This window comes from Meleagris gallopavo, chromosome 1 (genome assembly GCF_905368555.1).
Source record: "Meleagris gallopavo chromosome 1, MGAL_WU_HG_1.1, whole genome shotgun sequence".
NCBI lineage: Eukaryota > Metazoa > Chordata > Aves > Galliformes > Phasianidae > Meleagris > Meleagris gallopavo.
Genome location: NC_139404.1, coordinates 50,220,818 through 50,234,225, shown reverse-complemented (window position 1 = coordinate 50,234,225; position 13,408 = coordinate 50,220,818). Strand labels below are relative to the sequence as shown.

General features: G+C 54.1%; 2 protein-coding genes across 2 annotated transcripts; both read right to left on the bottom strand.

Annotated features, from left to right (window-relative positions):
- Positions 1–239: 239 nt before the first annotated feature.
- Positions 240–4,128, bottom strand: KCNJ4 (potassium inwardly rectifying channel subfamily J member 4). Its single transcript, XM_010710973.4, has 2 exons — positions 3,846–4,128; positions 240–2,435 (listed from the first exon to the last, which is right to left on the bottom strand). Exons 1-2 carry the CDS (start codon positions 3,881–3,883, stop codon positions 1,106–1,108), a joined length of 1,368 nt encoding a protein of 455 aa, XP_010709275.1. The 5' UTR covers positions 3,884–4,128; the 3' UTR covers positions 240–1,105.
- A 2,161-nt stretch (positions 4,129–6,289) lies between these two features.
- LOC104910991 (endosome-associated-trafficking regulator 1-like) lies at positions 6,290–7,555 on the bottom strand. Its single transcript, XM_010710967.3, has one exon. The coding sequence runs from the start codon at positions 7,364–7,366 to the stop codon at positions 6,290–6,292; it is 1,077 nt and encodes a 358-aa protein (XP_010709269.1). The 5' UTR covers positions 7,367–7,555.
- Between the last annotated feature and the right edge of the window lie 5,853 nt (positions 7,556–13,408).

Genomic DNA, 13,408 nt, shown 5'->3' with positions numbered 1-13,408 from the left:
TGAAACAACAGAGAAGAGGTGTTAAGTCTAGCTCTGGCTCTGAAGTACCAAAGGTGAAGCCTCCAGGCATCAAACCCATACGAACAGCAAACACCAGCACTAATAACACTCATCAGTCTCTGTACCAGGCTGCAGCCTCGGGGTCTCCTTTGTTTCCAAACCTCCCCCTGGGATATTAGACTTTATTAAAAATAAATAGATACAAATTCCGTTTTACAGCTGATGGCAGCAGGGAGAAGACTGAAGGAGGTGGAAGGAGAAAATGAGGGGCCTGCTGTCCCATCAGGTCACTGCCTGCCAGCCCTGGCACGGTGGCCGGGTGTGTGAGCACAGGGCCCTGCCTGCTGCCAGACGCTCCAGGAAAGAAGCAGAACGTGGTCTGGGGAGGAATGGGGGAACCAGGGCTGAGTCTGTGGGGCTGAGCTGCTGCTGGAGGTGATGGGTGCCACAAGGAGAGTGCAGAGCGGGCTACGTGCAGTGTCCTTCTCTCCCAGCTTGGCATTTACAGTGGAAGAATATGGATTTCAGTTCTCGATCTTTTTATATACAAAGAAAGTCAAGTGCAACAAGCAATAAACATGCAAGCAAACCCCTATCTCCAGAGACTCTCCCACTTCCTCTAGGAGTCCTAAACTCCCCTGTCCCTTCTCACTGGGTCAGGACTTATGCATCACTTCTCTCCTTGTGAGAGCCATGGCTATTGATAGCCATGGGTCTGCACATGCTGAGAGAGACAGAAAGTGCTGTTGTCTCAGCTGCAGAAACACTTGAGCAGATACAGTCTCTCCATTGAGGGCACAGGCTCCTGTCACCTCCCCAGATGTGGGAATCCAACCCTGCTTCTTTCTTGTCCCTGGGCAGGTCCTTGAGCAAGCTGTGCTGTCTGGAAGAATGGTGTATTCTCACTCCTCATCCAGGGGGTACAACTTCATGGGAAAGGGAATATATCAGAGTATCTCCAGGCCTCGACATACTCAGGTGCTGAGAGGTGGTCACAGGAGGCATTTTTTGGTGGGCAAGGGACTTATGCAGCTACGTATGGGTGCAGAACAGAGGAAGAGGAGGGGGGGTGGGTAATGAGTGTAGAACGGGGAGGCTGGAGGGATTAGATGGCTGACTCCCTGCGGTATGAGATGGTATCCAAGGGCAAAGTGGCCTGGAGCCGCTCTAGGTCCAGGTGGCTTCCAAAATCCATCATCTGGATGACGCCTCCTTCTTCCTTGGTGCTGCCACCTAACGCTACACCCACTTCGTCATCATCTTCATCTTCATCTTGACTGACAAGAGCCAGCTCGTTCTCATAGCAGAAGGCACTGGGAGGTGGGGGAGAAGGTAGGATAGTCATCTTGCTTTCTTGCAGCTCCCGAGCTGAGCAGCAGGGTGTGCCAGCTACCTCATAGGTCTTGTGAAAGCGGGAATAATCCACTTTGTAGTGGTTCTTCTCCTCAAACACTACTGGTTCAAAGCGGTGACCCCAGAGGATTTCACTGGCGAGGTAAGAGCTCCGTGCCTGCGTGGTCATGGCCGTGGCTTCCACCATCCCTTCCAGGATAACAACGATCTCAAAGTTCTCTGTCTCCAGCTCCTCCTTGCCAATCCCATAGAGTGGGCTCTCCTCATCAATCTCATGAACAATAATAATGGGTGAGACCAAAAATATACGATCGAGACCCACATCATAGCCTACATTGAGGTCCCGCTGGTCCAGGGGGAGGTACTCCCCTTCCTCTGTCATGTAGGGTTTGATGAGCTGGGCACGAACGTGGGCTTCCACGATGTGGCTCCTCCTCAGGTTGCCCACTCGCCACATGAGGCACAGTTTGCCATCCCGCACCGAGATGACCGCGTGGTGACTGAAGAGGAGGGTCTGGGCCCGCTTCTTGGGTCTCGCCATCTTGGCCATGATGGTGCCAATCATGAAGGAGTCAATAACACAGCCCACAATGGACTGGACCACAACAGCCATGATGGCCAGTGGACACTCCTCAGTCACGCAGCGGAAGCCATACCCAATGGTTGTCTGTGTCTCCACTGAGAAGAGGAAAGCCCCTAGAAAGCTGTTCACGTGCATGATGCAAGGCTTGAGGAGAGAGGGACTGCCCCCCACCACCGGTGCGTTGAGGTCACCGTGGAAGAAAGCAATGCACCAGAAAAGGAAACCAAAGAAGAGCCAAGAGACCAGGAAGGCGGCGGAGAAGATCATAAGCATGTACCGCCAGCGCGTGTCCACACAGGTGGTGAAGATGTCAGCCATGTAGCGCTGAGACTTGTTGCTCAGGTTGGCGAAGTAGACATTGCATTGGCCGTTCTTCTTCACAAAGCGGTTGCGGTGCTTCCGCCGGGGTGTGTGGCCCTTCCCATTCCGGCTGTGCCCGTTCATGCTGCCCAACGCAGAGACCTTGTGTCCATCCTCCTCAGTCGAGACAATGCTGTACCTGGAAGAGAAGGAACAGACAGAAATATGTGAAGAACGACATTTTGGCCCTGGCGTGGTGTAAGGCTGGGAGTTTCTATTTTCTCCTCTGCTCTCCGCCCTGATGCCATTGTATATTGTTGACAGTGTTTATACACTTCCTGTGCTCAGGACAATTCTGTTGCCACAGCAACAAGCATGACTCCCAGCATCCTGCATCCAAAGCTAAAGGTGTAATTTGGACATCAACAGTCAAATCATTGGCAGTTTTTTTTTCTGGGAGAAAATCCCCTCTTTGGGGAGCTGTTCCCCACTGATTCCCTCCACAGTGGATGGCACTGTTGCCCCTCTCACCATTGCCAGGAGAAGGCAGCTTCCAAGTGCTCATACACTGCTGGATCTAAAATCACAGATTCTCATTTAAAGAGGTTATGGCAGAAGATGCTCTGACCACTGAGGATATCCAGTAGCCTCCCTCTGAATGCATAGACCACCAAGACCCTCATCGCCACTAAGCCACTAATGACTCCTGAGGCTGGCAGTGCCTCCCTCCCTCCCCGTCACAGTGACATGGCTGTTGGAGTCCTCCAGCATGGACTCCTTCACCTCGGAGCTGACTGCTCCTTGTTTAAATAGGGTGGTTTCTTCAGGGCAGCCACATAGTTCCAAATCCATTTGCTGTCCTCATCTCATTGGAAAGAGGACACCAGGCTTCTGCAGTCCTGCTGAAATCAGCAATTCCTGGGCCAGGGCTGATGTCCAGCACTGCATTGGTACTTTGCTTCTCCTCTGCACCAGCCAACCCTGCTGATAGCCAAGATCTCCCTCCACATACAGCGCATTTCAGACTTGGAGGTGGAGGAGCCATAACTTAGAGTGGACAAAACCCAGGAAGGTATTTTGAAAATAATGTATTGAGGGATGGGCGAAGAGACCAGAGAATGCCCAGAACACATAGGGCAGCACATGGAACATGTCCAGAGAAGGGCAGCAGGGCTGTGAGAGGTCTGGAGCACAAGTCTGATGGGGAGCAGATGAAGGAACAGGGGTTGTTCAGTCTGAAGAAAAGGAGGTTCACGGGAGACCTTACTGCTCTCTACAGTGACCTGAAAGAAGGTTGTAGTGAGTGTGGATTGGCCTCTGCTCCCAGGTAAAAATAATGGGATGAGAAGGAATGGCCTTAGGTTGCAGCAGGGAAGGTTTAGGTTGAATATAAGGGAAAATTTCTTCTCAGAAAGAGAGTGGCAAAGGCTGCCCAGAGAGGTGGTGGAGTCACCGTTCCTGGAGGTGTTCCAGCACCATGTGGATGTGGCACTGAGGACATGGTCATTGGGCATGGTGGGGATGGGCTGGCAATTGGACTGGGTGATCTTAGAGGTCTTTTCCAACCTTAATGCTTCTATGAGCAGTCCTTGGGACGAGGGCTACTCACCGGTTGACGCGGACGCTGCCCATGGCTTGCTGTATCATCAGGTTTTGGGGGCCACAGGAGCTGGGTGAGCGTGGGATCTCATGCAGCCGTGCTTGTGTGGGACCTGGCAGCTCTAGCTTTCACCTCTGACAAGCTGAAGCCCATGCCATCATCACCATTGTTCCTGGGCATGTGCCTTATAGAGAAGGACAGAGCAAAACCCCATAAAAGCCCACGCTGAAAACACCCACCCTGCATGCACCTCTCCCAGCCTTCTGCTGTATGCCCAGAGGGATCAGGTGGTGATGGTAGGCACCACACCACAGCCCTGCTCCAGAGGTGAAGAGCTGACAGACACACACCTAGTGCACACAGCAGCCCACATATCTCACCCATGCAGAGGTGCTGGCAGGCAGTCACCTCTCTCTGGACCAAGGACACCAGAGTTTAGCAGCTTGCAGGGTCCCTGCCCTGAGCCAATATATTAATATCATAGCTTACAGGAGGACAAGAGCTCAGCCAGCCTAAATACCTCACACATAAGGACTAACAAAGCGCAGACAAACACAGCAGCCCTAGAGATCCCTGTCAGCCCAACCTGACCTAGAGGAAATTTATTGCCAAGAAGTGAAGAATATCCCCCCTATTTCAAAGATGGGAAGAGAAGCAAGAGATAGAGCCAAAATGGAGAGCCAAGGCAAAGGAGGAGCTTAGGGGCAGCCAAGGAGAAGCCAGTTGAGCAAACAGACCTTGCGATGTGCCGTGCATAGCATCCGAGGAGTGGTTCTGTGGTATGGCCCTGGGGAGGATGTCTGGGAGGTGTTGTATCCTGACCTGGTCCTCCCTGAGCTGAAGAAGTAGGAGACCGAAGACTCAAGGGCTGACCTATCCCACCTGCCCAGAGCTGCTGGGAAGGGAAATGCGGTGAGGGGTAATGACTCATAGATTAGGAAGGGCTTTGTACACCCATGCTAATCCTACACTGTAACCTTTGGATTACAGCAGTCAGCGTAGAGCACGCAGCACAGACACAGCTAGTTCACTACCTCCCAGCCTCGCCAGTGAGCAGCGGGTGGTTGCCATATCTCAGACAAATCCAGGGATTTCTGGATCAAATACAAGTCTTAGAACTCCTTGCAAGTGGTCATGCAAAGGTGGGAGCCAGGAACAATAGGTGTTATTGTTGAGGATGGAAAAATTGGTGAGAAACACTCTTGTCTTGTCACCAGTGTTGTAGTGTGGGGCTTCAAGTGGCTAAGGGTGACCAGCACCCCTTCCGGCTTAGTAGCCCATGTTGGAAGGTTGCAAGTATGGAGCTCCAGACATCACCTCTGATGGGCAAGCCATCATCATGTCTGCAGTGGTGATTAACCAGCTGTCCCTCCTCCAGGCAACAAGGTTACTGAGGCAGCTGAAGACCCAGCCGCGACTGCTGGGACACTTGAGGACCATGAGAAGGCAGCAGACTTTGCCACTCACCATATGTAGGTAGGAGTGAACAGCTGCCAAAAATTCCCATCGGAAAAAAAACGTTGATGCTGAGCTCTGCCAGCACCCAGCCTCTCACCACCCTTCATCACCAAAGTCTTTAATCATGGTCTGTTTGGGCAGATAGGGAAAAATCTGCTGTGCAACTGGATAAACTACAGCTGAAAATGAGGAGGGTAACCTAAATTCATCAGAAATGTTGGGGGATGACCTGGTGTTGAAGAATGATGCCCACATATAGTCCCAAAAACACATCCTCAGTGATTACATTGTAAATGAGGGCTATGGCATCCTGCCTTACCCAGCAGGAGACAAATGGACAATTTGGGTGTGCTTCTCTGCATCAGGAGAGGAAGGGAATCTTCTCCAACAAGTGCTTTCCACTGGTTGAGCCAAGTTAAAGGGATACCTTATCATCCTGTGATGATAAGGTATTGACCTGAAAGGAGGTTGTAGAGAGGTGAGAATTGGCCTCTACTCCCAGGTAACAGCAATGGGATGAGAGGAAATGGCTTCAGGTTGCACCAGGTTCAGGTTCAGGTTGGATGGGAGGAAAACTCATCCTGGAAGGAGCGGTGCTGCAGTGGCACAGGCTGCCCAGGGAGGTGATGCAGTCACCATCCCTGGAGGTGTTCCAGAACCGTGTGGATGTGGCACTGAGGACATGGTCAGTGGACATGATGGGGATGGCTGATGGTTGGAACAGGTGATCTTAGAGGTTTTTTCCAACCTTAACAATTCCATGGTTCTATAAGCTCATTCTTAGCACTGATACTGACACCAGAGGGAAGTCACTGCAATATCTCACTAATAAACATTTCCTAAAGGTTTTGACCAACCCTCCCCTTTTCCCAGCCACAAGGTAAGCCACAAGGAAAGCATCTCTGTGGGGAATAAAAATTACCAAGCTGAACACACACATGTGAGAGCAAAAGTTTTTGTGTAGGCTATGATTGAACACATTCACAGTGTTTGATTCATTCTTTTTTCTCTGCTTCAGCATCAGAAATTTTGCCTGTGGATTTAAGAATCTCAGTGACAAAATTCAGCGACTCTGTCCCAGCAACCAGCTGCTTGATGGACCAGTTTGCACCCGCTATTATCTTCTGGAGGTTTTTCAAGGCAAAATCTACGTTATGCTTCACCGCCTCCGGGTCCATGCTCTGTCCCACTCTCAGGTTCTTGTTCTTCACCTTGGAGGACTCCAGCTCTCCCTGGAGAAGCAGCATCTCCTGCTTCAGCTTCTCCACGTGGTTTTCCGCATCCAGAGCCCGCTGGGTCATAAGCTGGAGGCTGCGCTCCGTCTGCTGGTTGAGGGCCTGCAGCCCCTGGGCTCTCCTCTCCTCCTTGGCCAGACTGGCCTTCAGCCGACGCTCCAGGCTCCTCATGCTTTGAGCCTGGCTCTCCAGAGAGCCCTGCATGCTCCGCACCACCCTGCGCAGCTTGTTGTTCTCCTCCCACAGCTCCCTGTAGGACACACGCAGCGAAGGGTTCTCCCGGTCCCCGATGGACTCCTCGTGCCACCTGTGGGGTTCTGCTCCCCTGGTGTGCTCCAGGCTGGAGAGGTATGGGTCGCTCGGCTGGGCCCATAGGGAAAAAGGGTCATGCTGGTAGGAGTCATAGGAACCGCATGGTGATGCATGGGCAGCTCGAGGCGCGTGTTTCCTTTGGTGCACAGGGAGGTGATAGGTCCTGGTCCAGCTGCTGTCCTCCTCGAACGGGCTGTCGGACATCTCCGTGTCTTTGTAAAATGGTTCCTCAAACTCCTGAGCATTCTCTTTGAGCTCCAACGCGTGCCTGGCTAACCTTTTGGCATATATTCTGTTTTTCTCTCCATCATCTTTCACCGTGCAAGAGTGCACTGGCTTAAATGAGAACTCAGCATCTCCCAGCTGAGTGTCACCCAAACTCATGCATGGGGGTGGAGGATGTGCCAAGGGACAGGTGTAACTGAACTCCTCGTTGTCATTGTCATCATCATCATCCTCTTCCAGGCTCCGCTGCTCAGTGCAGGCCCTCTCCATGCTCTCAGAGATGCTGAGTGGCCGCGGCATGATTTCAGGATGGCAAACAGGAGGATGCAACCTGTCCTCAGCCTGGGTCGGGTAAGAGTGACAAAGCCTTCTGCAGCCTCAGTGACACATGCAGGGAGCAGGATGTCACTAAGGGCTCTCCATTTAGGTCAGTGGGGTTTTGCGTGGGACGGAACAGAGATGGTAGCGAAAGGAGAGCCCGGCATCTCCGTGTCCTTGCTCCGTGACATCACCATGCTGGTTGTGAGGTCACGGCCAGGGAGCAAGGAGCCCTGCAAGCACATGAACTCCGGAGCCCACCCTGGGGATGATCCCAGTGGGACGAGAGGAGTGCACAAAGCAAACGGAGACCTCTCACCTTGCGCAGGAACCATCAGTCCTGGGCAGCAGTGCAGGGATAAGCGGGGATGAAGACATCCCTGGCAGCGAGACCAAGCTGCCGGCGTTCCTGCCAATGCTGGCAGCAGGAGGGAGAAGGGGACAGGGCTGGCGGAGCAGGAGCAGGTTGAGAAATGCCGCAGTCGGGGGGACAGAGGCTGATGCGGGGAGAGGATGGAGGGCAGGGAGAGAGCACGGACGGGACATTCATAAGGACAGGCACCTGGCTAATTCTGTCTGGCACCTGCCCATAGCTACGCCTTGCAAAGTGCGCCCTGGCGATGGTGTCAGCAAGGGGACACCGCAGCTGTCCCTTACAGACGGCCCTCGGAGCATCCGCGGGGCACCTACCTGGGTGACGGGTGCGTGGCCGGCTGGCGGGGACCTGTAGGCTCCACTCGCTGCCTCCACTCCTCCGGCAGCACCGCGGCAGCACTCTGGGCAGGGCATCGGCCCGGGCGGGTTGGCCGCAGACGGGGCCGCGCTGCGCTGCTGCCGCCCGCTCCATCCCCTGCTGCCAGCTGGCAGAGCGCAGCGCTCGTCATGCCGCCGGCCACGGCCTCGGAGGGAACGGCACCAGCAGAGGGGTGGATGGAAATAAACCCACCTGCTGCTTCCCAGCACAGCCCTGCCTGCGACACGGGCCTTTCAGTATCTAAAGGGGGGCGATAAGAAAGAAGGGGACAGACTCTTTAACAGGGTCTGTTGGGACAGGACAAGGGGAAATGGCTTCAAATTAAAAGAGGAGAAATTTAGTCTGGGTATAAAGATCTGCTTCAAATCCGCAGCAGAGCGGCCTTGTGAAGTAGAACAGACAACTCCATGCCGAAGCACTCCCCCACTTCTCTTTTTATAACAACCGTATCTGGCGCTCCGGGGATGTACACCGCAAACAACAACGACGGCGATGGAAAAATCCCATGGTATTTTTACACTTGGCTTTATCCAGAGCTGTCTGGCGAATGCTTGCCTCCTGTCTGTGGTCACTGCGGCTCTGAGGGGCCTTCATTCCCTAACCTTGGGCATAGGGACCCCTTGGTATGGAGATCCCTTGGTGTGGAGACCCCTTGGGTATGCGGACCTGTTGGCATGGGACCACTTGGGACAGGGACCCCGTGAGCACAAGACACCTTGGGCATGGGGACTTCTTAGGTATGTGGATGTATTGGGTGTGGGGTCCCCTAGAGTATGGGGACCCCTTTGATATGGGACCCCCTTGGTATGAGAAGCTCTTAGTACAGAGACCCCTTTTTATGGGGATGCCTTGGGTATGGGGACTCCCAGGCTCAGGCAGAGCTGCACACCTGCAGCATCTCCCATCCCTCCCTGAGCCCCTGCATGTGGGCTAAGATGTGGGCTCGGTGCCCCTCGTTAACCCTAGATCTCATTAGCGAGGGCGTTGGAGCTATGCAGGAGAGCAAAAGGCACATGGCATGGGGCAGGTGAGGGGAGGGGAGGGAGCTCTGTGCCATTTATATAGACATGCTGCTGCCTTTTCCCTCAATAATTATAAATAGATCGGGTGGGTGCCAGCAGTCCCCGTGTGCCCGCAGTCACGGTGAGCTGACCCCTGCTCCCCCGTTGGGTGACATGGATGTCCCTCTGTCCTGTTTGCATTGCAGGGTGGAGCGAGTGAGGGGATATTTCCCCCCTGTGAAGCCCCGGGCACGGGTAATATGAAAACAAAACAAAATGATCTGAAGTTGAAGCCTCTCAGTGTGTGACTCAGAGCTATTCATAGCTCCCCGAAGCCAGCTGCAGCAACAGAGCCAGAAGGATTCTGCCCGTATTATTATTCCAATTACCATCTGAATTAAAAGTTTGAGCAGTGATCAGCCCACATACCGACGGAGGGGGGGAGAGGAGAGAAAGGGAGAGAAAGGCAGAAAACAGATAAAAAAGGGCTACGCACGAAGGTCCCCGTGATGACACAGCCAGAGCAGAGGCTGAGCCCCCCCTCCCCAGCCCCCACTTCTCCCACAACTCCCAGTAGGGTCCCCTCCACCCCGGAGCCCTCAGTGCTCCATTAGAACCATATCCATACGTTGGTCCTATATCCAACACAGTCGCCTGCAGGAGAGCTGCATCTGACCCGCGCCATTCGCAGAAAGGTTGTTGTGTCTGTGAGCAGGGATTGACTGCGAAGATGGGCACGTCCATCTATCGATCCCCCGTCGCCGTCGGGTTGAACGAACCCAATGCCATAACTCAGTGACCCAGGAAAGTGGGAATTTGCTGAAGGCGGACTGCAATTAAGTGCCCTGCTCCACATCGGTGCTGATGGAAGCGCCGATGGCCGTCACTCCATCCCCCATCCCGCTGTCCCATGGTGGTGCCACACCAGGGATGGATGGGCAGCATGGGCTGGAGCGGCCCAATGGCCGGGGGACACCTCCAGGCAACATGCCCCAAGGAGGTGGAAGGAGAGGAAGGTTGCAGCATGACAAAATCGACTCTCTCCCATCCATCCCTTCCATTTCTATCCCTCCTCCTCCTGCTCACCACCAATTTTCCTTCTGAAAGCCCACATTCTTATCATGGAATCACAGAATATCCTGAGTTGGAAGGAACCCATAAGGATCATTGAGTCCATTCCTGCTATCCTTCGTGTCATTGTTTTCAGCAGCCCCAAACTGAGGTGACCATGTCCTGGGGTGCTCAGACATTGCTTCCAATGGCAAATGGATACAGGTATATCCCCATGCTCCCTGCACACCTCCCCATCCCCTCTCAGGCTCCTGGTGACCCATCACCTCCGCCATGCATCTGACACCAAGGGGGTAACCCCTACTGGCAGTGCCTGTTGGAGACATTGAACCACTCAAAGCAAGAGCTGAGCTGGGACCTTATGAGCTGGAAGGGTCGGGTATGGACCCCCAAAATCTCTAAGCTTAGAAAGAGACACTTCAACCCTGGGTGCACTCTGTGCTTGGAGAACACCTTCCTGGTGCTGAGAGACCCATCCCAGAGCAGCGCACACGAATGGACGCCACAGTGCAGGGCTGCTCCATGGGAATGGAGAGGGAAAAGGCAAACAAGAACTGGGCTGAGGGAGCAAAGCAAAGGTCAGAGCTGAAAAACCACACAAGTTACCTGCAGGGCAAGGGAGGAAAGTTGGGGAGGCTGACGAGGAGGTGCCCTCCACACTGTCACGCTCCGTTAGCGATATTTACATCTGCCATGCACACAGCAACTTTGCTATTCACGGACACACTCACATGAAGCCACTCACATCTCACTAAGTTATATTTATAGCCATTCCTCAGCGCTAGCAGTAGCAAGGCAGCATTTTTGCAGGCAAAACCTCCCGTTGCTGCACCGGGAGCTGCCCGGCATCTCTTACCGCATCGTGCCGGGGCCGCCTGGGAGCCAGAGTCAAAGGATGGGGTCAGTAGTCGGTGTCTCCATCGTGCCCCAGAGCTCCTGGGCTCACCCAGTGGGTTCTCTGCAGCTCTGGGGTTGTTGGATTCCCGAGGAGCCCCAGCTCACCGTGCCCAGCTCCTCTCCTCCTCCGCTCAGCGTGCTTCGCTCCCATCCATCCCACGAGCTCTCAGCGATGGTTCTGCTCTCCCCCTCCTGCCTCGTCCCCTCTGCCCTTCCTTCCTCTCCCTGCACCTCCCTGCTCTAACCCCAAAATCTCTGCACCGCCTCTCCCTGCTCCCGTTCCCTGGCTCCCTCTCCCCCTCTCTGATTGCTATGCAGTCTGTAGCTAAGAAGTCAGTAACTCCGTGGTAGGATCCAACAGCTTTCCGCTACTTTAGCCCATCCTTGCGTGTGATCTCAGAGCCATGGATACGCACTGCTGAGCTGCCATGGGGGAGAAGGGAACACATCCAGTGGAAGTGGCAGTGGGAAGGGGACAGTGGGGCAGCCATGTACCCAGGCTGTAACCTGCAGGATTTTCCCACCTGGACCCCAGATTATAGGCTGAGACCTGGCTCCAAGCAAGGACCCAGCTCCCCTCAGGGTGTCTCTGCTGGGAGCTCCCTTGTGGCATCTCAGGGGCTTCCAGGTCACCTCCCGGAGAACTCTCACCGGGAGGAGCAGAGAGTATTTTTAGCACCTCTCAGCATCCGTCCGCAGCTGCAAGCAGGGAGAGCAGCCAACATCCTGCAAACAGCTCCACTCCACTGCTCCGCACAGCTGGATGGGGCTGTCCGACCCCTCCATCCCTACTATCCCTGTCCCCAGGCTGGGGATCGTTGCCCATCCCATAGGGGACCCCCATACTTAGGGGCACCAATTTGGAGGTCACTGTCCATCCCACAGAGAGCCCCAGCTCTGCCCAAGGCTGATGTGACACATCCTGGTGTGACCATGGTGGTTGCAGCCCAATGGGTGAAGCCACGCTATAGTCCTTCAACTCATCCCAAAAACCTCACTGTGTTGCTGAGGATGGGGAGGAACACGTGGCCATGGTGGTGGTTTTCTCCACGCGGACATATGGCTGCACCTTGTCCGCTGTGCAGCCAGCATGGTTGGGCAATTGGGATGGACATCGGGATGTCACAGCAAGGATGTCACCAACCCCTTGCTGTCCTCGTGCCATGCCCCGGCCATTCCTGGCTCAATGGCCCCAGCAGTGGGGTGGCTCACACTCGCCACCCCCGCCCGTCTCCACCAGCACCGTCTTTAATAAGAAGCGTGGAATATTTTAGCACCTATGGAAAAGCCACCACAGACGGTGGTGGCAGCCGTTGCCAGGGAGACGGTCCCAAAAATAGCCCCACTCCGCCAACCTTTCCCAGTGCTGCTGTGGGGATGGGGGGAGACAGAGAGATGGAGGGATGGGAGGGTGGGGAGAAGGGACGGAGGGATGGAAGAACGGAGGGAGGGAAGAATAGAGAGAGAGTTCATGGATGGATGGATGGATAAGAGGGAAGGATGGAGAGAGAGTTCATGGATGGATGGATGGATAAGAGGAGGAGAGATGGATGGAGGAATGAAAGAGAAGAAAGGAAGGAAAGAGGGAAGAAGAAATGGAAAGATGGAAATGGAAAGATGGATGGAGATGTGGAGAAATGAATCAAAGGAATGGATGGATGAGAGGCAGAGAGGTGGATGGATGAATTGAGGGATGGATGGAGGATTGGAAGGAGAGGTAGATGGAAGGATGAAATAAAAGAGGGAGGGAAGAAAGGAGGGAGAGAGGGAAGGATGGATGGATGGATGGATGGATGGATGGATGGATGGATGGATGGATGAATCAAAGGAAGGAAGGAAGAAAATGGGTGGAAAGAAGGGGGAATGGATGGACGGATGAAGGAGTGGATGGAGAGATGGAAGGGTGGATGGATGGATAAATGGAGAGGTGGATGGAAGGACGAAATAAAGGACAGATGGAAGAAAGGAGGAATGGAAGGATGGATAGAGAGATGGAAAAATGAATTGAGGGATATATGGAAGGAAGGAGAAATAGAAAGTTGGATGGATGGATGGATGGAGGGGAAGCAAGAGCTCCTCAGAAGGTGAGCAGGTACTACCTGACCCTTCTCCTGTCTGGGAACGAAGCCTAGAGCCACCAGCATGCCAACAGCCCCTGGTCGGGCAACCATGGTCCTGCTTTCTCACCACACTGACTGAAGCCAGCACAAGCCCTTGAGCCCCTCTACGCCTACTGCTACTATCCACAGCACAGCTGGAAATGGCCCACGGGTCTTATTCTCCACCATGAGGGCCTGGATG